The 24,543-nt window shown below is 35.9% G+C and overlaps 1 protein-coding gene across 3 annotated transcripts in view; it reads right to left on the bottom strand.

Moving 5' to 3' along the window:
- The window catches only part of LOC120861136 (coiled-coil domain-containing protein 91-like), a 305,946-nt gene that overhangs the window by 43,627 nt on the left and 237,776 nt on the right, over positions 1 to 24,543 (bottom strand). The window contains exon 12 of one of the 3 annotated variants that reach the window (XM_040236771.1): positions 12,142 to 12,198. The exons of the other annotated variants lie outside the window; for them this stretch is intronic. Coding sequence (XP_040092705.1) covers positions 12,157 to 12,198 — 42 coding nt within the window. The 3' untranslated portion in view covers positions 12,142 to 12,156. Of the gene's footprint in view, positions 1 to 12,141; positions 12,199 to 24,543 lie in introns of those variants that run through there. 3 annotated transcript variants of the gene reach the window in all.

Here is a 24,543-nt window from a genome sequence, read left to right as displayed (position 1 = left end):
AAGAAAAATGGACAGAAGAATGCCAAGTTTTTTCTGATAATTCATAAATGATAACAAAGAAAATAATTTTAAAAATTTTCCTAAACTAGTTAAGGAAATTTGTCTATTTAAATATAGTGAGTCAATATAAACTTCATTTTAGTGGCCTTCAGTCTCTTCACTGTACTCTCATATTAGTAATTTAACTGTGACTTGATGCTTTTTTTCTTTCACTTTTTTACTTACTCTAAACTCAAACATTCTTTTTTGTCCTTCAGACTGTGTGCAACAGACAAATGAAAAACAGTGGCTTAAACAAGAATTTATTATTTAATGCATCAAGGCCTGGGGGTATTACAGGGCAGAGCTGGTAAAGAGTCCAGAAACCAGACTATTTTTCTCCACACCTATCTTCAGTTCAGTTCAGTCATTCAGTCATGTCTGACTCTTTGCAACTCCATGGACTGCAGCACACCAGGCTTCCCTGTCTATCACCAACTCTTGCTCAAACTCATATCCATCGAGTCAAGGGTGCCATTCAACTATCATCCTCTGTCGTCCCCTTCTCCTCTTGCCTTCATTCTTTCCCAGCATCAGGGTCTTTTCCAATGAGTCAGTTCTTCACATCAGGTGGCCAAAGTATTGCAGCTTCAGCTTCAGCATCAGTCCTTCCAATGAATACTCAGGACTGATTTCATTTAGGATGGACTGGCTGGATCTCCTTGCAGTCCAAGGGACTCTCAAGGATCTTCTCCAACACCACAGTTCAAAAGCATCAATTCTTCAGTGCTCAGCTTTCTTTATAGTCCAACTCTCATATCCATATGTGACTACTGGAAAAACCATAGCTTTGACTATATGGACCTTTTTGGTAAATTAATATCTCTGCTTTTTATTATGCTGTCTATCTTCAGCATATATATTTTTCCCTTTTGTTATAAGATGTCAATTGCACCTTCAGGCATTAGCCTATGCTCTACGTGGGGGAAAAAAAAGAGGAAGGATGTGCAAAACACACACTTGCCAAAGGGGTCTGTCCCTTTTTACCAGGAAAACAATAGCTCTCTTAAAACTCTCACACAATAGACTCCCTTTGGCACCACAGTGCCTAGAATTAGGTTACATGGCCATTCAAGGCTTGTAGAGGAATTTGAAGAGTTGTGTGTTTGTCACAAATCATTAAAGTGCTACCTTAAATAACCTTGGCATTCTATTAGTAGGAAGAAGGGGAGATTTTATATTATATGGGGAACTGGTACTGTTGGTCACAGTTCTATAAGGTTAGACGAAGAACTAGTCTCTAATAGTCTTTTCTGTTACATTTCAGTCTTTCCTGATGGTCCTTTTTCTGAAGGCTCAGAGCAATGACAGGCAGAGTTAAGTATTACAACAATCCTGTACTGCCTCATATAATGCATTAATTTTTAAATATATCTTTTGACAGATCATCTCATAAGCCCTTGAAAATAAGGGCAAATTTTATATTACTTGTGCATCATATAAATATGGTATTTAATTTATTGATGAATTTACTCATGAGTTCTACCTCAATCCTGTTTTCTAGAAAAGTAAACTATAGTTTATCACTTTAGAAGTTATTTCATTTGCAATAGCATGGATGGACTTGAAAACATTATGCTAAATGAAATAAGCCAGACAAAGAAAGACATTTGTACAGAAACAGAAAAGACCCCAAATAGCCAAAGTGACTTTGAAAACGAAAAGAAGAGCTGAAGTAATCAGGGCTCCCTGACATCAGACTATATGATAAAGCTACAATAATCAAGACAGTATACTGGCACAAAAACAGAACTATAGCTCAATGGAACAGAATAGAAGGCCCAGAGATAAAACCATACACCTGTCGTCACCGAATCTATGACAAAGATGGCAAGAACATACAATGGAGAAAAGACAGTCTCTTCTATAAGTGGTGCTGGGAAAACCACATGGCTACATGTAATGGAATGAAATTAGAACACTTCCTAACAACATATACAAAACTAAATTCAAAATGGATTAAGTACTTAATTGTAAGTCTAGACACAATAAAACTCTTAGAGGAAAACATAGGCAGAACACTCTTTGATATAAACAACTCTTTGATAGCAACACGATCTTTATTTTTTTTTTTTGACCCACCTCCTAATGAAACAAAAGTAAACAAGTGGGATCTATTTAAACTTAAAAGTTCTTGTGCAACAAAACTATAAACAAAAAGACATCCCTTAGTATAGGAGAAAATATTTGTAAAAAATGAGCAACTACAAGGGTTTAATCTTCAAAATATACAAACAGCTCATATAGCTTAATATATAATAATAATAATAAAAATAACCCAATCAAAAAATGGAGGAGGACCCAGAGGGATGGTACAGGGAGGGAGATGGTGGGGGGGCGGGGCAGTGGGAGGTGTTCAGGATGGGGAACACCTGTGGCAGATTCATGTTGATGTATGGCAAAACCAATACAATATTGTAAAGTAATCAGCCTCCAATTAGAATAAATAAATTAAAAAAAAAGACGTTCTAAATATACATTTCTGCAAAGAAGACTACAGATGGCTAAAAAGCACATGAAAAGATGCTCAATATTACTAATTATTAGAGAAATGCAAATTGAAACTACATACAATGAGGTATCATCTCACACTGCTCAGAACAGCCATCATCAAAAAAACTACAAACAATAAATGCTGGACAGGGTGGGGAGAAAAGAGAAGTCTCCTACACCTTTTGGTGGGAATGTAAACTAGTATAGCCTCTATGGAGAACAGTTCTTTAAAACACAACCTAAGAGGTTCCTTAAAAAACTAAAATAAGTCAGAAAGAGAAAGATAAATATTGTATTCTAGCACACAAATATGGAAATCTAGAAAAATGGTACTGAAGAATTTATTTACAGGGCAGCAATGGAGAAAAAGGCATAGAGAATAGACTTATGGACATGGGGAGAGGTAAGGAGAGAGTGAGATGTATGGAAAGAGTAACATGAAAACTTACATTACCATACGTAAAATAGATAGCCAACGGGAATTTGCTGTATGGCTCAGGAAACTCAAACAGGGGCTCTGTATCAATCTAGAGGGGTGGTAACGGGCAGGAGATGAGAGGGAGGTTCAAAAGGGAGGGCATATATGTGTATCTATGGCTGATTCATGTTGAAGTTTGACAGAAAACAACAAAATTCTGTAAAGCAATTATTCTTCAATTAAAACAATTTTTTTAAAGATTAAAAAAACCAAAATTAAACTAGAACTACCATATAACTTAGCAATCCAACTTCTGGGTATATACCTGGAGAAAACCGTAATTCAAAAAGATAATGCACCCCAAAGTTCACTGCAGTACTATTTACAATAGCCAGGACATGGAAGAAATCTAAATGTCCATCAACAGAGGAATGGATAAAGAAAATGTGGTATACATATACAATGGAATTTACCCAGCCAAAAAACAAAAAAAAGAACAAAATAATGCCATTTGTAGCAACATGGATGGACCTAGAGATTGTCATACTCAGTGAAGTCAGTCAGACACAGAAAGGCATATATCATCTATTATTGCTTATACATGGAACCTAAAACATGGGTGCTAAGTTGCTTCAGTTGTATCCGATTCTTTGCAACCCTATGGGCTGTAGCCCACCAGGCTCCTCTGTCCATAGATTCTCCAGGCAAGAATACTGGAGTGGGTTGCCATACCCTTCTCCAGGGGATTTTCCTGACCTAGGGATCAAACCCACGTTTTTCACTTCTCTTGCATTGGCAAGTGGGTTCTTTACCACAAGTGCCACCTGCGAAGGGTACAATGAACTTATTTACAAAATAGAAGTAAAGTCATGGATGTACAAAACCAAGTCATGGTTACCAGAGGATAAGAGGCAGAGGGATTAACTGGGAAACTGGGATTGACATATGCACACAACTACATATAAAATAGATTAACTAATACAAACTTGCTTTATACCACAAAGAACTCTACTCAATACTCCATATTAGCGGGCTACAGTCCCTGGATTACAAAGAGTCGGACACAACTGAGTAACTGACACACACATACACATAAAAGGAATATAACTTAGAATTCTGAATCACTATGCTGGATACCTGAAACATAATTTTGTCCATCAATTATACCTCAAAAAAAAAAAAAATTTCATTCTGGACTACTCCACAAGCAATCTAGCTATTTTCTGAAATGCTACTCTTCCTTAAGCTCCTAGCTTTCCTATCAACATTAAAGCAATAAAATAAACAAATGTAACAAATATTCTTTTTTTTTTACACTGAAGCTCTTAGGGAGCAAAGTATATTTTAAAATAACTTTAAATATAGCACTAAAATAACGGTGGCACAAATGAATTGTGACATCTTTGTTACATCTCTTTCCATCTTGTTTCTCCCTGTCAAATATTCTCTTCCAATTTAAAATGAGAGAACAAACTGAATAGCTAACTTTCTCAACAAAAGCAAGAAAGTGGTTTTCTCACTACACTACCTAGTTAAAAAAGTTTTTATGGGAATCTTGTCTTAGACATGAGTGTGGAGAAAACCAGTGATCTAAAATAGAAACACTTTACCACCAAGTAATGTTTTTTATTAATTATGAACATATATTGTATTTTTACTAACATATTATGCATAATATGAAATACACAATTTTTTAAAAAGTGAGATTCATACAATTGAACAATGTTTCACTATACTTGAAAATCTTGGTTTAGTATACTGCAATACAGCAATCTGGCTCTAGATATCATATATTTTTGTACTTGGTTTTAATGGCTGTCATAGCTGAAAAAGATGCCTCAAAATGATATGTGGGTCAAATCTGAAACAATGCATAGTTAACTGTACTTACTAAAATCAAGATTCTCAGTTTTCAATTTCACCCATGGGTTCAATTTAGTAACAATTCAAAAATACTGAAAGCAGTATTAGATGATAGCAAAAACCTATGAGAAAGTTGTAATATTTCTCTGTTCTGTTTGGTGTTCTTAAGAGATAAGAAAAGAAACAGGGGACCAGGTCACAAGGATCATATATGATGTTGCAACGACTGACTTTTAGAATGAGATGGAAAATTTTACCTTGGAGAACAAAATGAAGCAGAGCAAAGGCTAACAGAGTTTTGACAAGAGAACACACTGGTCACAGCAAACACCCTCTTCCAACAACACAAGAAATAACTCTACACATGGACATCACCAGATGGTCAATATTGAAATCAGACTGATTATATTCTTTGCAGCCAAAGATTCAGAGGCTCTATACAGTCAGCAAAAACAAGACTGGGAGCTGACTGTGGCTCAGATCATGAACTCCTTATTGCTGAATTCAGACTCAAATTGAAGAAAGTAGGGAAAACTACTAAGACCACTCAGGTATGATCTAAATCAAATCCCTTATGATTATACAGTGGAAGTGACAAATAGATTCGAGGAATTAGATTTGATAGAGTGCTTGAAGAACTATGGATGGAGTTTTGTGACACTGTACGTGAGGCTGTGATCAAGACAATCCCCAAGAAAAAGAAACTCAAAAAGGCAAAATGGTTGTACAAGGAGGCTTTACTAATAGCTGAAAAAAAAAGAGAAGCTAAAGGCAAAAGAGACAAGGAAAGATATATCCATTTGAATGCAGAGTTCCAAAGAATAGCAAGGAGGGATAAGAAAGCCTTCCTCAGTGATCAATGCAAACAAATACAGGAAAAAAAATGAACAGGAAAGACTAGAGATCTCTTCAAGAAAATTAGAGATACCAAGGGAACATTTCATGCAAAGACGGGCACAATAAAGGACAGAAATGGTACGGACCTAATAGAAGCAGAAGATATTAAGAAGAGGTGGCAAGAATACACAGAAGAACTGTACAAAAAAGATCTTCATGACCCAGATAACCATGATGGTGTGATCACTCACCTAGAGCCAGACATCCTGGAATGTGAAGTCAAGTGGGCCTTAGGAAGCATCTCTACAAACAAAGCTAGTGAAGGTGATGAAATTCCAGCTGAGCTATTTCAAGTCCTAAAAGATGATGCTATTAAAGTGCTGCACTCAATATGCCAGCAAATTTGGAAAACTCAGCTATGGCCACAGGACTGGAAAAGGTCAGTTTTCATTCCAATCCCAAAGAAAGGCAATGCCAAAGAATGCTCAAACTACTGTACAATTGTACTCATCTCACACACTAGCAAAGTAATGCTCAAAATTTGCCAAGCCAGGCTCCTATAGTACGCGAACCATGAACTTCCAGATGTTTTAGATGGATTTAGAAAACATAGACGAACCAGAAATTAAACTGCCAACATCCACTGGATCATAGAAAAAGCAAAAGAGTTTGAGAAAAACATCTACTTCTGCTTCACTGACTATGCCAAAACCTTCGACTATGTGGATCACAACAAACCATGGAAAATTCTTCAAGAGATGGGACTACCAGACCACCTGACCTGCCTCCTGAGAAATCTGCATGCAGGTCAAGAAGCAACAGTTAGAACTGGACATGGAACAACACTGTTTCCAATTGGGAAAACAGTACATCAAGGCTGTATATTGTTACCCTGCTTATTTAACTTATATGCAGAGTATGTCATGCGAAATGCCAGGCTGGATGAATCACAAGCTGGAATCAAGATTGCCAGGAGAAATATCAAGAACCTCAGACACAGATGACACCACCCTTACGGCAGAAAGCGAAAAGGAAGCAAAGAGCCTCTGATGAAAATGAAAGAGCAGAGAGTGAAAAAGTTGGCGTAAAACTCAACATTCAGAAAATTAAGATAATGGCATCCGGTCCCATAACCTCAGGGCATATAAACAGGGAAACAATGAAAACAGTGACAGACATTATTTTTGGGGGCTTCAAATTCACTGCAGATGGTGACTTCAGCCATGAAATTAAAAGACATTTGTTCTTTGGAAGAACAGCTATGACCAACCCAGACAGCATATTAAAAAGCAGAGACATTACTTTGAAAACAATGGTCCATCGAGTCAAAGCTATGGTTTTTCCAGTAGTCATGTATGGATGTGAGACTTGGACTGTAAAGAAAACTAAGCGCAGAAGAATTGATGCTTTTGAACTGTGGTGCTGGAGAAAACTCATGAGTCCCTTGGACTGCAAGGTTATCAAATCAGTCAATCCTAAAGGAAATCAGTCCTGAATGTGCATTGGAAGGACTGATGCTGAAGCTGAAGCTCCAATACTTTGGCCACCTGATGTGAAGAATTGACTCAATGGAAAAGACCCTAATGCCAAGAAAGTTCGAAGGCAGGAGAAAGGAACAATAGAGAATGAGATGGCATCACTGGATGGTTGGATGGCATCACTGACTAGATGGACATGAGTTTGAGCAAGCTCTGGGAGTTTGTGATGGCCAGGGAAGCCTGGCGTGCTGCAGCCCATTGAGTCGCAAAGAGTCGGACATGACTGAGCAACTGAACTGAACTGAAGCTGTTTCAAGGTTTTGTGCAGAGAAGTGACTAATATGACTTAAGTTTCAAAAAATGACTCCACCTACTGTGTTAAGAGCAGACTTTGGAGCGCAACAGTAGAAGTAAAGATACCAAGTAGGAGGCTTTTGTAGAATTCCAGGCAGAAGACTTAGTGGCTTAGACAGTGGTGACCATAGTAGTGATGGTCAGAATCTGGATATACTCCAAGGATAGTCTTCCCTATGTGTTGGACATACGGAGAGACAAGTAATTCTTGAAGTTTAAGCTTCGGCAATGAACCTAGGAAGGCTTCTCTGATCCATGAGGATTTCCTTAACTCTCTATCTAATGGGCTTCTACAGCTCCACCTGTTCCATTTCCCTTACAGCACTGTCACATGTGTGGCAATTTATCTTGCTTATAGTATAAAGGTAAGATTTTCTTGGTATGATGCTGCTGCTGCTAAATCACTTCAGTCATGTCCGACTCTGTGCGACCCCAGGTATACAACTGTGTAAAACCTTACTTCTCATTTTTTCAACAGTGCTATATCACTAATTCTATATAAATAGTTAATGATCACTTAAGACTTTACTATGAACTACTATAATTGGATAATAGTATATTCTTTAGCAAACGGTGGTAGCTCTTGAATGATTATATTAAGGGCATCTAATACTATTTCAAAGCTGAGTGCATGAAAATGTTTAAAGACCTAAAATATAAATGAGAATTGCTATGACTGGTTTCATTTGAATGTGAGATTGGCCACAGCATATATACTATTAGACATTAATATGTTGACTGTTAAAATAAAACAACTAAAGCTTCAGAGATGGGGGTTGTAAACATTCCTGTGATAACTGTTGAATTATGCAGTTCAGATTTCTATGAGCAGATCTATTCTGATATTCTCTTGTTGAGTTTTTGCTTGGTTTGGTACCATATGTACATAATCTGAGACAAAGTTCTTGAAACAGAACTTTAAAAGACCAAAGTAAATGAGCAGCATGACTCAAAACTTGATATCAGTATCAACTAATTTCGCCCTTCAACACATGCTGTGTGCTTGCCATATACGAGCCTAACAAGAAAGGGCAAATTCTTTACCATTAAAACTATTTTCAGTAAGGCCCTGAAGCAAAGACGATAAAGTATCTACAGTGAACATAATTCTCATGAGATATTGAGTATAACATACTCCATGTAAAAAATCCCTTTGTATTATCTTTAATGCTGTTCCTGTTTGGAAGGGAATTAAATATATACTTAGCCAATGGGGTCCATTCCTTAAGAAGTCTCTCAAGGTGATTTTACCCTGGTGAGACTACTACATTCAAGGATTGGTTTTCAGTTGCTTTGAGGTATAAACTCTGGACTTACAAATATACTAAGCACAGATCCTTTTCTCAGCAGAAAAATTGGAGTATCTTAAATTCACAAGGCTAACTATAAAAACATCCCCAAAATTGTCTTATATGCATGAAATCTGAGAAATGAAGTTAGATTACATACATGTTTAATGGCATTCATGAAACAAGATTTTTTAATTATTTTAATTAGAGGCTAATTACTTTACAATATTATAGTGGTTCTGCCATACATGAATCAGCCATGAGTGTACATTTGTTCCCGATCCTGATCCCCCCTCCAATCTCCCGCCCCATCCCATCCCTCAGGGTCATCCCAATGCACCAGCCCTGAGCACCCTGTCGCATGCATTGAACCTGGACTGGCGATCTGTTTCACATATGATAATATACATGCATGAAATGAAATTTTATTGAACATCTGCTATGTGTTAGGCTTATTCTAGACACTGAGAACATGAAATAGACAAAGTCTTTTCTTTCTCAGAGCTTATATTTTATCAGGGGAGATAGATAATGAGTTTTTATCTATTTACTGATGTATCCTTAGTACTTGAGTACTGCCTGGTACCTATTAAGTATTTGATAATATTGCTTGATTGAATGAACATTAATAAGATAATTTCAGATAATGTGCACTAAGAAGAAAATAAAGCAGCATGGTGATATGATGGAGTATACTTTGAAAGAGTACAGCTAACCTAGAGATTGGGTAGTGTGGTACATCGAATTATTATTTGGCAAATATTCATCCACTATTTCCCTCCACCTCCATGAGAAAAAGAATTTTTCCAAGCCATCAGTGTTGAATTTGACTGCGCAACATGCTTGGCCTCATGATGGGTGAAATGTACTTTATAGTATTTGACTATGGGCTTGGCCATATGACTTGCTTTGGCCAACAAGATGTCAGAGATATGATAAAATCAGAAACTTCCAGTGTTTACATGTTTTGGGTTTTCAGTACTTCTACCCCTGACATGAGAAGAGCATGCCCATCATAAATTTCTTCTGAGTTTTGGAAACTCAGTTCAAGTGGTTTAGTTTCTTTCACTAAATTTAGTGAGTTAGTATCTCGCCTATTGATGCTACTTTCACTAATCTCTTGACTACTGCTGTGGGAGTCTTAAATATATAAGAAGTATGAGCAAACAAGTTGTATTTTGGGTAAGAGCTGTGAAAGGAAGGGATCTGTACTGTGAAAGGACTCAATGAAAAAAGGTAGATGTAAAGCTTTTTTTTAATTATTACAGGATTTTTAGTAATTTAACCACTAAAATCAACAAAGTGCAGAAGGAGAGCATGTTTGTTTAGTCCCATGGCTAAGCTCCACCCTAGACAAGATATTTTCATTTTCAACACATGATACATAAGAAAAGGAAAATGTGAACCACAGGAATGGAATAAATAGAGGACAAAAGCGAAGTGTTGAATATATTATAGTCACACCAAATCTTAAATGAATAAGCACTCTAAACTATAAAGGAAAAATGAAGCAACAAAGTTATTTCATATGCCAAATGTCCCCACAGATGAATAAAAAGCAGACATTAAAATTCTTATAAAGTGGCAAAGAAACTATGATTTATATGTTCCTGGTACAAGGTAATAATCACATTATACATGCAAAAAACATGAAAAACCATGGTGACAGGACAGGAATATTGGGATTACTTAATGAATCAATTCCAATGTACACTGAATGCCAGATATAGGATTTATCCCAAATACTGTACTTCAAGTCAAATGTTCAGAAAGTCATCTATACTGGAAAACAACATTCAGAAAAAACTCAAATTGGAGTGATCTAACTTTCAGACTTACTAGTATAAGAATGTTCTGACTGGCAGCCATGTTTTGAACATAATCTTCTGTAACAACCCAGAAGCTCAAACAATGATAGAAGAAACAAGGACCAGTCAAAAGAGACACAACAAAACCTATATATTTATTACATATTATAGAACTGAAGGATCTCCTTCTTCAGGCTTAGAATATGTTACTTAGTTTGATAAACAGTACTTTGCTGCTCAGTTTCTCACCATTTTCTTCAGTGTTACACTTTAATCAGAGTTGAAAAAAATATCCAGAAGCCATGGATAACAGGTTTGATTGCAAGAAAATGGAAAGGAAGATAGAAGAAAGAGACCCACTTGTCAGAGTGTGAAGTAAATACAGAGAACAAAGATGGTGCGAAGGACACAGAGGCAATTAACTCAATCCTGGAGAATTCAGTAGAAAGACAAGTCAATCGAGCTCTCTTTAGTAACCTTTGTGGCCATCACTCTAGGAAAAGAAGTTCTATAACTAATGCAAACAAAAATGTCCCAGAATTACCAGAGAGTGAAACTGTTGGTTAATTCAAAGACAAGTTTAATCACTAAAACTTAAAAAAATTAAAAAAAATCTCTTTATACCTTCTAAAATTATTGGTATTTAGCATAAGTACATGGAAACAAAAACTTTATCTATCCAAAGTATTGCATATCTTCTGAACAGTGTCACATACATAACTGTAGAAACTTCAGACTACTGAAAAAGAATGAAGTGGTAGTGGCCAGGTGACAAACTTTCTACAAGATATCTGATGAACCTGGCAATTGCTAATGTTCTGTTTTAGTAAGAATGAAACCCATCTAGTTTGACTTCAAAGGATCAGTTTTAGAATTAGCCAAGAGACTAAAAAGCTGGAAAAATATTTCTACTATAACCATAGCAACTTGGAAAAATTTCCCCAAATATGCAGTGACCATTTGTAATGTTCTCTGGTTTTTGATACCTTTCCTATGTTTGATGAATTTCTAGTCTTATGAAGTATGACTCCCTTAGGTAAAACCCAGAAAATTTAGTTATCTAGCCTGCCCTACCCCGAAGGCTCTGATAATCAGAGTCAACTGTGAAAGATTTCGATTCAGAAGTGAGCAATTAGGGGAAGGGGCTCTGTATAGCACCCATTTGCTCATAAGGATAAGAATCATTCATTCTCAATATCCTTTTATTAAAACTTCTGCTGCTTAACAGGCTGGAGGCAGTTTTTTTGTACTTAAAATAAGAACCCTGGTTGTTATTAAATGGCTACTAGAAGCAGTTGAAGGCAATACATCCCTAGGAAAAGAAAAAAGATCTATGAATGGTTAGCTGATGCTATAAGGGTTGATGGCTCCAAAAATCTAGTTAATTTTCTGAAGAAAAAAAAAAAAAAATGTCTGGCAGCCCATAGCCTACAGTAGCAACTGTTGAGTATTGCAATGACTAAATTAAGCAATGGGTTCCCACTGATGAGATGTGCCTGATGAGAATGTGGCAACAAAAAGGGACTCATCTTTAAGCAAGTCTGGTAGTGTCGTTTTCGGTATTGTTTCTGGAAGCTTTACCTTGACCCTGGTTCTCCAGCTCTCAACAACTTGGTCAACTACTCAATATCCTTTTAAGAAAACTTCTGCTGCTTAACAGGCTGGAGGCAGTTTTCTTCTACTTAAAATAAGAACCCTGGTTGTTATTAAATGGCTACTAGAAGCAGTTGAAGGCAATACATCGCTAGGAAAATCAAAAAGATCTATGAATGGTTATATGATGCTATAAGGGTTGATGGCTCCAAAACTCCAGCTAATTTTCTGAAGGGAAAAAAAAAAGTCTGGCAGCCCATAGCCCACAGTAGCAAGGAAACAAGTTATTAATTACAGTCACTTGAAGTGACAAATGAAGGCAAGACTTTGGGAGATCCAGTGTATGAAAAATTCAAGCAAGAAGTTAGTTGCTTCTCATTCCACAGAACGGCTTTGAAAAAAGCCTAATGATGCTACAATTCTCAGTTCAAGGCAAGAAACACAGCCACCACAGCCATGAGCTACTCCTTAACCCTGTTCCCGGGGAGGGAGAAGCCAGCATTAGTGACGAGCATTGTCTTCTATAAGAGGTGACGGGTACCACTGCTTTCAACCTAGACCATGCGATGTGGAGGTGGAAGACCTCAGCCAGTAGCACATAACCAGAAGGGGCAGGAGGAAATGGTTACTCTGATTATTAGAAGGGCTGAATTAAAATGCTTTGGCCTGCAGTGATCATTAGCTCTGGCTACCTGATCAGATGATCTGTATGGATCAAACAGAGAGGGATACAAAAAAAAAAATTTCCAAATTAATAAAATGATTAAGGTATCTAGATTTACTGAAAGAGGTCTGACTTGAGCCACTGCAACAAAAATTTGTAATGTCTTTTCCAATTTCTCGTCATAAGTCAATTCACAGACCCAGAGTTTTTTGAGTGAAGTTTTTTGAATGCAAGTCCTTGAAGATATATTTTGTAGGTGTACACTGTAAACTTTCAGCTTGGCCTTCTTCATAAAGGCAACTGCATTGAAGAAAGGGAAATGCCTGGTCTTTTGGGTACTACTATCTAATCTAATTGCTCTGCTGCTGCTGCTGCTGCTGCTGCTAAGTTGCTTCAGTCGTATCCGACTCTATGCGACCCAATAGACGGCAGCCCACCAGGCTCCCCCGTCCCTGGGATTTTCTAGGCAAGAACACTGGAGTGGGTTGCCATTTCCTTCTCCAATGCATGACAGTGAAAAGTGAAAGTGAAGTCACTCAGTTGTGTCCGACTCTTCGCGACTCCATGGACTGCAGCTTACCAGGCTCCTCTGTCCATGGGATTTTCCAGGCAAGAGTACTGGAGTGGGGTGCCACTGCCTTCTCCAATTGCTCTGAATGAGAACTAAAACTGGGGGCCTAGAATACCATTGTGGACTAGTGGTCAGAAAGGATGCTAGTGGGAATTAAATGATGAGTGGACTTTTAATCTGAATCTGCTTCCTATCTAGGGCAGCTGGGCCCTTAACACATACAGAGTATACAGTTAGAACTGGTGGAAGATATAAATGACTAAAGCCTAATCAGATAGTTATTTCTACAAAGCTGCTATAGCAGACATGCATTCTCTACCAGAACTCAGCACCACGTATACAAGTATAACCTGGAAAATGCTTTTCCCCCTCTATTACAACAGACACAGAAACACCTACCATAGCTATTTTTCATATGACAGGTAGGGCAATAATTCATTTTATCTTAGGCTTATATACATTATTTGGCTCTGAACCACAGTATACTTACTTCTCTAAGACCATTGCTGTCTCACTATTACACAGGATAACTGCACTGATGATATATGTCTCTAGGACCTACAATAATACTACTCAAGATTCTTCGTAAAGAACAGGTATGTAAAAAATACCTGCGAGTCTAATACGAGTGCAGTATGGTGAGAGATACATCAAACAAAAATATAAGAGCTATACCTCAGTGAAGTTTCTGAGAGTCCAGTGATCTTCAGCATATCAGGACAGCTTCTTCAAAGTTAAAGATAACTTACTGTACCTTCTGCCACTAAAAGAGCAGCACAGAGCTAGATAGGACGCTTGAAGGTAATACACGTGTGTGTGTGTATATATATATATTCTAAAGCTTGGGAATCTTGTTTTGATCTATTTATGAAGTGGCCTGAAAGCCTCTACTTGTGAGTGGACCCTGGAGGAAAAAGGAGGCTTCCTAGTTGGTCCAGGCTGCAGTGCAGCTACTTGGACTTAATGACCAATACTGATGTGGAATCTTCCCTGCTGGTGAAAGTGGTGGCAGACTTTGCGTTTTCAAAGCAGAGGTTGTGAAATGGTTTTAGTGATACACAAATGGCATAATAGGAAAGCAGAAGCAATCGCAGTCTTCTTTACCACTTGGGGGGAGGGCAGTAGCACCAGAATTTCCTCAGAAGACCAGTTCTATGTCATGGTTTTAGGCTTTAATTCTGGAAACTGAACTGTTTCTCTCAACCAAATAACCTCTTAATAAACAAACTCCTTCTTTTTTTTTTTCTTTCCTGAATCAATCATAGAAAACTGTTGCTTAAAATTAGGAGTTCAATTTGAATATAAAAATACATAATTTTCAAACAGACCAACAACCAATCGAATATTTATAGGATATTAATATTATGTTATTCTCAAATTCTTTGATCAAGGGATACAGAGATAAAAAGTAGTTCTTAGGTGGTAAACCAATTTGAATGTTGGAGCTGTACATATAAAACTGAGGATTATGAAATCTCAAGTACAGAATCTCAGTTGAACTAATCAATGATGAGGGAACAAATGAAAAATTACCAGAAAAAAATATAGGGCAATAAATATCTTTAAAAGAGAAAGAACAAGAAGAGATATATACCGGTACATCAATCTCAGAGAAGGAAAAGAAGTGCTAATAAAATTACTGTTCTGACTATTCATTTAGTGTTCCATTTAGTATTATTCCATTGAGTGTTACCTTTTTTAAAAAATAACAAAAACAGTCTGACAATTTAGTCAGATATGATTCACCTATAATCTAATGGTTCCATTAAAAAAATGTGATGATCATAAATGACATATCTTTTAATTCTCTGTTACAGACTGGAGTTCACATATACTAGATAATTGGGCTCCCTTTACAGAGTGAGTACGAAGCTTTCAGAGCAAGACAGGAGCACAGAGAGTTCATGTCAGTGCATATGAATCAGCAAGGAACAGAACATCAAGGAGGTTTTCTCTGTTTTCATATGAGAAGAAAAATACCGCATCTCTTAGAAAATGATTTTTTCATGCTGTTTCCAAGGCACTATTAGTTACAAACCAAATTGTTATTTTTGCTATTTTTTTTAAAGGAAAGAACTGATGGCTGAAAAGATACATATGATGGAAAATAACTATACAATAAATCAAATAGAGTAAATTTTAAAACTACCAAATATTCTTTAGTAATAATACCATCTCCTTTCTACTGGAAGTTGGAGATTTTGATAGTGGAAGGAAATAAGACAACAGTCACTTCAGGAATTTCTTTTAAAAAGCAGCACATAAAAAATAATTCATTTCTTAACTATTTATATATTTGAAAGTGAAATAAAAGAATCAGAACTAGCAGGTATTCATAAACCTTCAGGATAGTTAAAAGACTATTAACCTATTATGAAGTCTACAATCCAAGAGATGTAATTTCTATGGTCCAACTGTTTAAAGTATACAAGAGGAAGGTAGTGTATTTTTAAATGTCTTACAAGAAACTTTTGCAGATATTAGTGGAAAGCCTGAATTGATATTGCTCAATCATTGTATCTTTTTGTAATAACAACAATTTCTTCTTTCTATATCACAAAACAGAATTAGGAACTGAGGGAATTTCCTGGCTGTCCAGTGGTTAGGACTCAGCTCTTTCACTGCTGTGGTACAGGTTCAATCTCTGGTTATGGAACTAAGCTCCTGTAAGTCATGCAGAAAGAATGAAAAACAGAGCCACTGAAGAGAAGTGTCAGATTGGAGGAGAAACAGTCAGTCCTAAAAGGAAATCAACCCTGAATATTCATTGGAAGGATTAATGCTGAAGCTGTAGTTCCAATAGTTTGCCCATCTGATGCAAAGAGCTGTTCATTGGAAAAGACCATGATGCTGGAAATGATTGAGGGCAGGAGGAGAAGAGGGTGACAGAGGATGAGATGGTTGGATGGTATCATGGACTCAATGGACATGAGTTTGAACAAACTCCAGGAAATAATGAAAGACAGGGAAGCCTGGAGTGCTGCAGTCCGTGGGGTCCCAAAGAGTTGGACACGACTTAGTGATTGAACAACAATGTGGTTTAGCTCCAGGCTAAAACTGAACAAAATAAAATATATATATTCTCCAAGCTAACTGAACTTTAGAATTTAAAAAAGTGAGTAGTTTTCAAACAGAATATGTTGAGTTCATGGCTCATTTTCTTGACTTGCTCCATAAAAAAAAAAAAGTTTGCAATACTTACTTGTATATTTTAATATATTTTGCAGGGCTGAAGTAACTTTGACATGTTAGTTCTGTTTTGCAATTTTTTTTATTCCTAGAGGAAGTGTAATTTTAAGAGAATTTGGCATTAGCCTATATGTCCCTAGAAATGAGCATTAATTCCAATGATGTCCCTTATGGCAGAAAGTGAAAAGGAACTAAAGAGCCTCTTGATGAAAGTGAAAGAGAAGAGTGAAAAAGCTGGCTTAAAACTCAACATTCAAAAAATGAAGACCATGGCATCTGGTCCCATCACATCATGGCAAATAGATGAGGAAACAATGGAAACAGTGACAGACTTTATTTTTTTGAGCTCCAAAATCATTGCAGATGGTGACTGCAGCCATGGAATTAAAAGACGCTTGCTCTTTGGAAGAAAAGCTATGACCAATCAAGATAGCATGTTAAAAAGCAGAGACATTACTTTTCCAACAAAGGTCTGTCTAGTCAAAGCCATGGTTTTTCCAGTAGTCATGTATGGATGTGAGAGTTGGGACTGTAAAGAAAGCTGGGCGGCAAAGAACTGATGCTTTTGAACTGTGGTATTGGAGAATACTCTTGACAGTCTCTTGGACTGCAAGGAGATCAAACCAGTCAATCCTAAAGGAAATGATTTCTAAATATTAATTGGAAGGACTGATGCTGAAGCTGAAACTCCAATACTTTGGCCACCTGACGGGAAGAACTGACTCACTGGAAAAGACCCTGATGCTGGCAAAGATTGAAGGCAGGAGGAGAAGGGGACAAGAGAGGATGAGATGGTTGGATGGCATTACTGACTTGATGGACATGATTTGAATAAGCTCCGGGAGTTAATAACGAACAGGGAAGCCTGGCGTGCTGCAGTCCATGGGGTCACAAATAGGTGGACATGATGAGCGACTAAACTGAATTGATGGGGACTTTATGACAACTAAAGAGAATAGGCTAAGGGTTTAGTTCTAAACCACCTAATTTGTCATGACAATTAGGAAAACTAAGTAGGGACTGAATTTTATATAAATCAAAACCTTAAGACCCTGAAGGAATAAAATAATATTTCAAGTATCTAAACAAATAGTCTTTGCTAGGATACTCAAAAGTTTACCATAGGTGAAAAATGTATTTAAAAATAATTTACAAATTTTATGTAATGAATAATTTCAAGCTATTTCCCAAATGAATTGTGTGTTCATATGTGTGTGTATGTCTGCATTGTGTCAATCTACTTTTTTACCTAATTTATCTGGATGGACCCAATTTAATTAATATTAATATCTAGACAGAGCCTATAAAATATATCCAGTTTATTTAGATGGAGCCAATGAAAATAAAACATAATTTACAAGTTTGTTATAGAAGAAACTGACAATCCTAAAATACCACATGAAAAATGATGTGTAAAGTAAATTATCCAACCAGATTTAAAACATTACTCAGGAATCACCATACATAGTTTGCAGTCAGACAGAACCAAGTTAAAATCTTGCCTCTTTTTATTGATCTCAGGCAGTTAGCTTACATCACTGACTTAGTTTTCCTTGTCTGTAAAATCCAGATACTATTTTAGAAAAGTTTTGAGAATAAAGTGAAACAGTGTAAACAAAGCAGCCACTATGGTGTCCTGGACAAACCTGGCACTCAGAAATGGCTGCTGTTTTGATGCTGAAGAAGCCGAAACTCCAATATTTTGGGCACCTGATGCGAAGAGCTGACTCATTTGAACAGACCCTGATGTTGGAAAGATTGAAGGCAGGAGGAGAAGGGGACGATAGAGGATGAGATGGTTGGATCGCACCACTGACTCGATGGACATGAGTTTGGGTAAACTGCAGGAGTTGGTGATGGACAGGGAGGCCTGGTGTGCTGTGGTTCATGGGTCGCAAAGAGTCGGAGACAACTGAGTGACTGAACTGAACTGAACTGATTATAAGAATCAAATAACATAGGTAAAAATCTTTTAGGTAAAAATCTTTTATATTTTAGTTGTTAAACATATATGTGTTGCTATTATGGATACCAAGGTAAAAGCTCTCTTTCTTGATTATCTCATTTAACCTCATGTCCTGAGCACAGCAGAACATCATTAAAGATGCTTAACAGTTGTTTATAGAATGGGAAAAAAATTAAAACTGAAACTTCCCAGTACACAGCTCAGGTAGGAAGATGGAAGGGTATATAAAGATGTATGTTATATAGATATAAGGATCTATGTTGTATAGATCAAGATGCTGGCAATCTGAAATAGCACTTCTTATTCATTTCTTTCTAACCAGCTTAATAGCAGCATGGTAAAGGCAACTGTGACTCTTAATAAATACTTCATGAATAAATGAAGTTATATATACAAGCTTTTTAACTTCTAAGGTTGGCTAAAGGGTAAGTAAAACAACATCTTAAAAAAAAAATCTCCATCTCCACTATCCTCAATAATAACAGCTTCATGAACTAGTACAGGTATATCAAGAATCTAGAAATAGGCTTTTTAATAAAAATGTTTACAAATTAATTTGCCTATTCCTATAGGAAACCAAACCCTTTGGTTTCTCATGTAACATTGTCCATCTTCCATTTACTATGTAGTCTAGTCCATATTTGGAGAAGGAAATGGCAACCCACTCCAGTACTCTTGCCTGGAGAATCCCAGGTACAGAGGAGCGTGGTGGGCTGCTGTCAATGGGGTCGCAGAGTCGGACACGACAGAAGTGACTTAGCCTGCATGCATGCATTGGAGAAGGAAATGGCAACCCACTCCAGTACTCTTGCCTGGAGAATCCCAGGTACAGAGGAGCCTGGTGGGCTGCCGTCTATGGGGTCGCACAGAGTCAGACACGACTGAAGCGGCTTAGCAGCAGCAGCTAGCCCATATTTTAGTTTCTATTTGACTGAATTGAAAAAGCCCACTCTTATCATTGTAGTCTTAAGTGATCTTCCGGAATTCTATTGCTAATTACTATCAGCATAATGTTTTTGACCTTTTTTCAAGCACTACATTATGTTATGGTATTTACTATTGCTTCAAGCCATTTTTTTGAACTTATTACTTAAGATAATATGCTCTTATGCTTTCCTTCTAAAACAAAACTTATAGCTTTTTAAAGATATGGTGGTTCCAGTCCTTCACAGGAGCTTTGATCTGGTAGATACCATGTAGTGCCATGCAACTTATAAAACATAAACATGAATCTCTGTTATCCTCTTACTCTTCTTGGCTTTTAATTTGAAACTTTCACTCTGACCTATTCACAAAATTCTTCCCTGTTCTTCATTGCTGCATCTTGCCCACAGAAATGGTTTGCCCAGTGGCTAACAGCTCAGGCTCCAGAGCTAGACAGTCACTTTCTAGCTTTGTGATCTGGTGGCTAATAACATTATTGTGAGTAATGAATATATATACACTCACACATATAATAATATCCTTGGACTAGTGCCTGAAACCTAGTAAATGCTATATAAGTATTAGCTTCTATTGTTGTTGTCATCATCATTATTTCAATTTGGGGGCCTTTGGTAGCCACCACTTCCTCTAGATCTGACCTCTGCCTTTCCTTCTATATCAGCTGCTCACTGTTTACATCACAAGTTATTCAGCTATTCTTCATCTCAAGAAGCTATACCCAACTAGGCCTTTAATGATAGCATAGCCATCGAGTGTGCCAACTCTTCACTTCTGTGGCCTGACTCAAAGTTGACACTTTGATTTTGTTGATTTAACTATGATTTGAATCAATTCTTATCACCATCTAAATTTTAAGAACTTTAATGTTGTACAATAATGGAAAAATCAACTGAATATTTAATAAAAAACTAAAACCTTTTAATGAAGAATAAAGCTAATCGTCACTATCACTATAATGATTCAAGAATTGATTGAATTATTTAGATGAACATTTACGTTATACAAAAACACAACAGGCATTTTTTAGATATTGACTCTAACCAAAGTATTTATACTTACTGTACTCTGATTTAGAAGTTTTGCTTTGCCTTAAACAAAAATGTTATCACAAAGAACAAAGAAGAGTACTAAATTAATTTCTGGGCCAAACCAGTTAAGTGCAAATACATAAATTTTAAGCTGGAACATACTTATGTCTTATCCCTGAAACAGGAATTATAGTACTTAATCTAAGCATTGTTATGTCTATAGTATCTTCTTAACGACCCCACTGTTGAAATGGAAATGGTCAACAGATTTGCCTTACCAAAGTCCATGATTGTTAACATGTCAGTAAGTTCTTTCAAGATTATTCTCATGTAAGTGAGTCCAGGAGAATAAGAAAGAGGATCAAGAAGATTGTTAAAATATAAAGTGAAAAACAGCAATAAATTTTATTTTAAGGTGTACCGTATGAAATAAGCTTTCAGAGTATAAGACATAAAAATAATAACTTTTTAGATCATACCTATACAAATCTTTAAATTCCCTTTGACATAAAAAATGAGGTACAGCTGAAAGTACAGATGATGATTGAATGTGAGGGTGTATTATTCATTTTAATATGACCTGGTCAGATAAAAGCCTTTTCTAATATGAGACCCAAAGCAAAAGTTACAAGGGCAGATGTTGAATTCCTACTGAGTTGCTTCTTGTGCAGGTAACAATATAGCCTTCCCCAAGATAGGAGAAGCAAGGCCAACTGATTAGGATGAGAACGGGCAAGAGGCTGGGGAATGTCAGGAAAGTGTTATTTCCCTACAGTGATGTATAAATAATACACCAAATAAATATAAATGATGCAAGTGATTTACACCAAGAATTAAAAACCCGTGGAGAGATTCATCAGTTGTCAAGGAAAATGTTACTCATAGTCTTAACAGATTTCAGAACTGTAAGACCCACACTAGAGACCAGCTGGTCTGACTCCCAAATTATTAAGAGGAGAAAAGTAAGGCAACACAAGTTATTAAAGAACTTATCTTGAAATCATGTTTAATTCAAGTAACTATATAAAAGATCAGAAACTAAAGAGAGTTCATTTTGGCCAAATATTGCCTTTTATTAAATAGTTTGAGATGCAAACACTCAAGAATACTGTAGAAAACCTGGATCAAATCAGTCCTTTTATAATTAAAAAGTTATAACAATGCTTTGACCACAGAAACTTTGAAGTAAAGGTTATTGCTCCTTACTCCTCTCTGAAGATCTAAATTAAAAGAATCCTCTAAAGTGCAGATTATTCTCTTGGAGGTGATTTAGAAAATACAGGCCATAATTCTGGTTCTTAAGAGGAAAAAAAAATAATCTTTTATTACATTTGGATGGGATTTTATTTTTTAGGAATCACTGCTTGGCTGTGAGTAGTTGTTGCTTGCTGAATATTATTCACACTTCCTCCCTCATAGCAAGCTCATGTGTAACAGTCTTAACTTGTGGGATGAGTTAGAACACTTCATTCTAATCCAAAGGCCATAGGTCATTTTCAACCACAAATTCTTCCTCCCTAGGGAAGTGTCAAGGGATGTGGTCTTTCCCATCTCATTTTTCTACAATCTCCTTTAGTCTAAAACAAAGTTTATGTCACTAATGACCAGGTCTGAAATACTATAATGCATTATCTGGTAATTAATATCAAGAGAGAAATCTTTTCCAGCACCTTAGGAATTTCAATTATCTAGTTTTAATGAGGCATAATGAAAGAATAAATATCTTGAAGGGCTGACAGGAAGAAATTTTCTCATCAAGATTATTTTGATAGCCTAGAACAGGAGTTGACAAATGTTCTTCTGTAAAGGACCAGACAGTAAATATTTTAGGTTATGTGGGCCCCATGATCTCTCTGAACTACTCAACTCTGTGGTTGCAGTATGAACACATAAATGAATGGATGTGGTTGCGTGTTTCAATAAAACTTTATAAAAACAGGCAGAAAATCAAATTTGACCCATAGGCTGTAGTCTGCTATCCCTTAATCCACAATTTGTAATGATTCAAGAGAGTTTAAAATAAAAAAAATAATTTTAATATAGTATGGCTGTTATAAATCACTACCCTTAGGGATACCTAGCTGATTCCCAGATAAACTGAGTGTATGTTAAAATCTTTTCAAGTTTTCTTGCTTACCTTTTCCTCTCTAATATATAAATTATAACAAAAATTTATAAATTCATTAAAAATTTAGACAATTTCTATCAATTAATATGAAAAAATTTATAAGAAGTGAGATTGCAAAACTTTGGCTTTTCAATTTCATACTATATTAGTGAACTCAATATAATAATTTTCTCAGTTTAACAAGATAGCTTATAGAGGATTTTTTTAATACTATCAATTTAGAATACCTACAAAAAAGCACTTACAAGACAGTCACTGAAACAGATTCATTATTAACTTGAATTGTTTTTCTGGTTGATCATTTTAAAGCTTTCTTTGAATAGTTTGATTACACACAAACTTTTGATTATTATTATGAATTGGACTAACAGTATATGTATTATGTATTCAACTGAGCAAATAATTTAGGATGTAATTTCAGTGTAAATTTTGATTCACATAATTAGTACATAGGTAGAATAGGTATAGGTAATCCCTTCATCGATCTAAGATGTTTAGATGGATGAAGGTAAGTATTTATAAAGTTTAGTGACATCTCTATTTATAACAAAAAACCCTGGTAAATAACATTTAAAAGTAAAACATTTTCTCAATATAATTTTAATTTAATCCTAGTATAATTCTAATTCTAATTCTGAGTATAACTGTAATACTCAAAAGGGTTGGATCACTGCTTAAAAACTTGTTGAATCCAGATACCCAGAAAAAGGGATATTATCCTCTATAGTGATTTGCAATTCTACTGCACTTAATATTATAGGATAAATTATAAGCTATTTGAAGAGATAATCATTTCAGATATTTCATTCTATTTCTCCTTTAAAATACTGAACTTTTAGCTTTATTGAGACTTAAAGGCTAAGTCAAAGATCTCTCTTGGTAAATGTCACATTGCACATGAAAATATGTAGGTATTTTTAACTATCTTTTGATATTGATTTCTAACATAATTCCACAGTGATAAGAGAACAGACTGTGTATGACTTCAATACCTTTAGATCATGAAATTTTTGTACCTTGTTTTAAAGTCCCTGGATATATACCACTGTCTCCTGGTTTATACTCTATAGAACTTGAGTAGAATTTGTATCCTGCTGTTGTGTGAAAATTCTACAAATCTTAATTATGTTGAATTGGTTCATAGTGCTTTTCAGGTCTACTATATCCTCCTACTTTTCTGTCTATTCATTCTATTGATTTTTGAGACTTTGAAATTCCAACTAAAAATCTTAATTTATCTACTTAAAAATAATTGTAAAAAACAAAAAAAGAATAGAAAATACCAGAGTACACTGTTCATAGTAAGGGTAGGTACTGTCTTATAAATTTTATTTTCTAATTTTTATTTTTGTTTATAGATTCATTGAGAATTGGGTCACAATGTAAACTGCATTTCTTAAGGCCACTCCGATACACAATGATTCAAACTGTGGCTTTTGCTTAACAACATATGTTGAAGATTGTTATACTACAGTTTTAAAAAAAGTTAAAGACTGGTTAGGACAAAAGACATATAAAGACAGAAACTAACATGGGGTTAGACTTCTTCTTTCAAAGATTTTGGAAAACTTCTAGGGGGGACGATTACTTCACAGAGTGGAATGTAAGCCCAGTTGGAATCAAGGTCTACAGGGCTTTTGAGGTGTCTAATGTTGAAAATCTCAAGTTGACTCTAGTTAAAAAAGCTGGAGAGGAGAAAGGAAAATTTTTGTTCTGGAAAAGTGTTCTTCTCTGATGCAAAAAGAAATTCATCTTACAAATGAATAAGGAGAGATGAGCTGCTCTAATTTAGTCTTTTGAAAACAGACAAAAAGATTATGAATTTGCTAAAAAAACCCTTTTGTTTCTTCTAAGTATTACTTTATAAGCCAGGAGATTTC

Source organism: Oryx dammah, unplaced genomic scaffold, assembly GCF_014754425.2.
Source record: "Oryx dammah isolate SB20612 unplaced genomic scaffold, SCBI_Odam_1.1 HiC_scaffold_11229, whole genome shotgun sequence".
Taxonomy (NCBI): domain Eukaryota; kingdom Metazoa; phylum Chordata; class Mammalia; order Artiodactyla; family Bovidae; genus Oryx; species Oryx dammah.
This window is presented reverse-complemented; position numbering and strand designations above follow the sequence as displayed.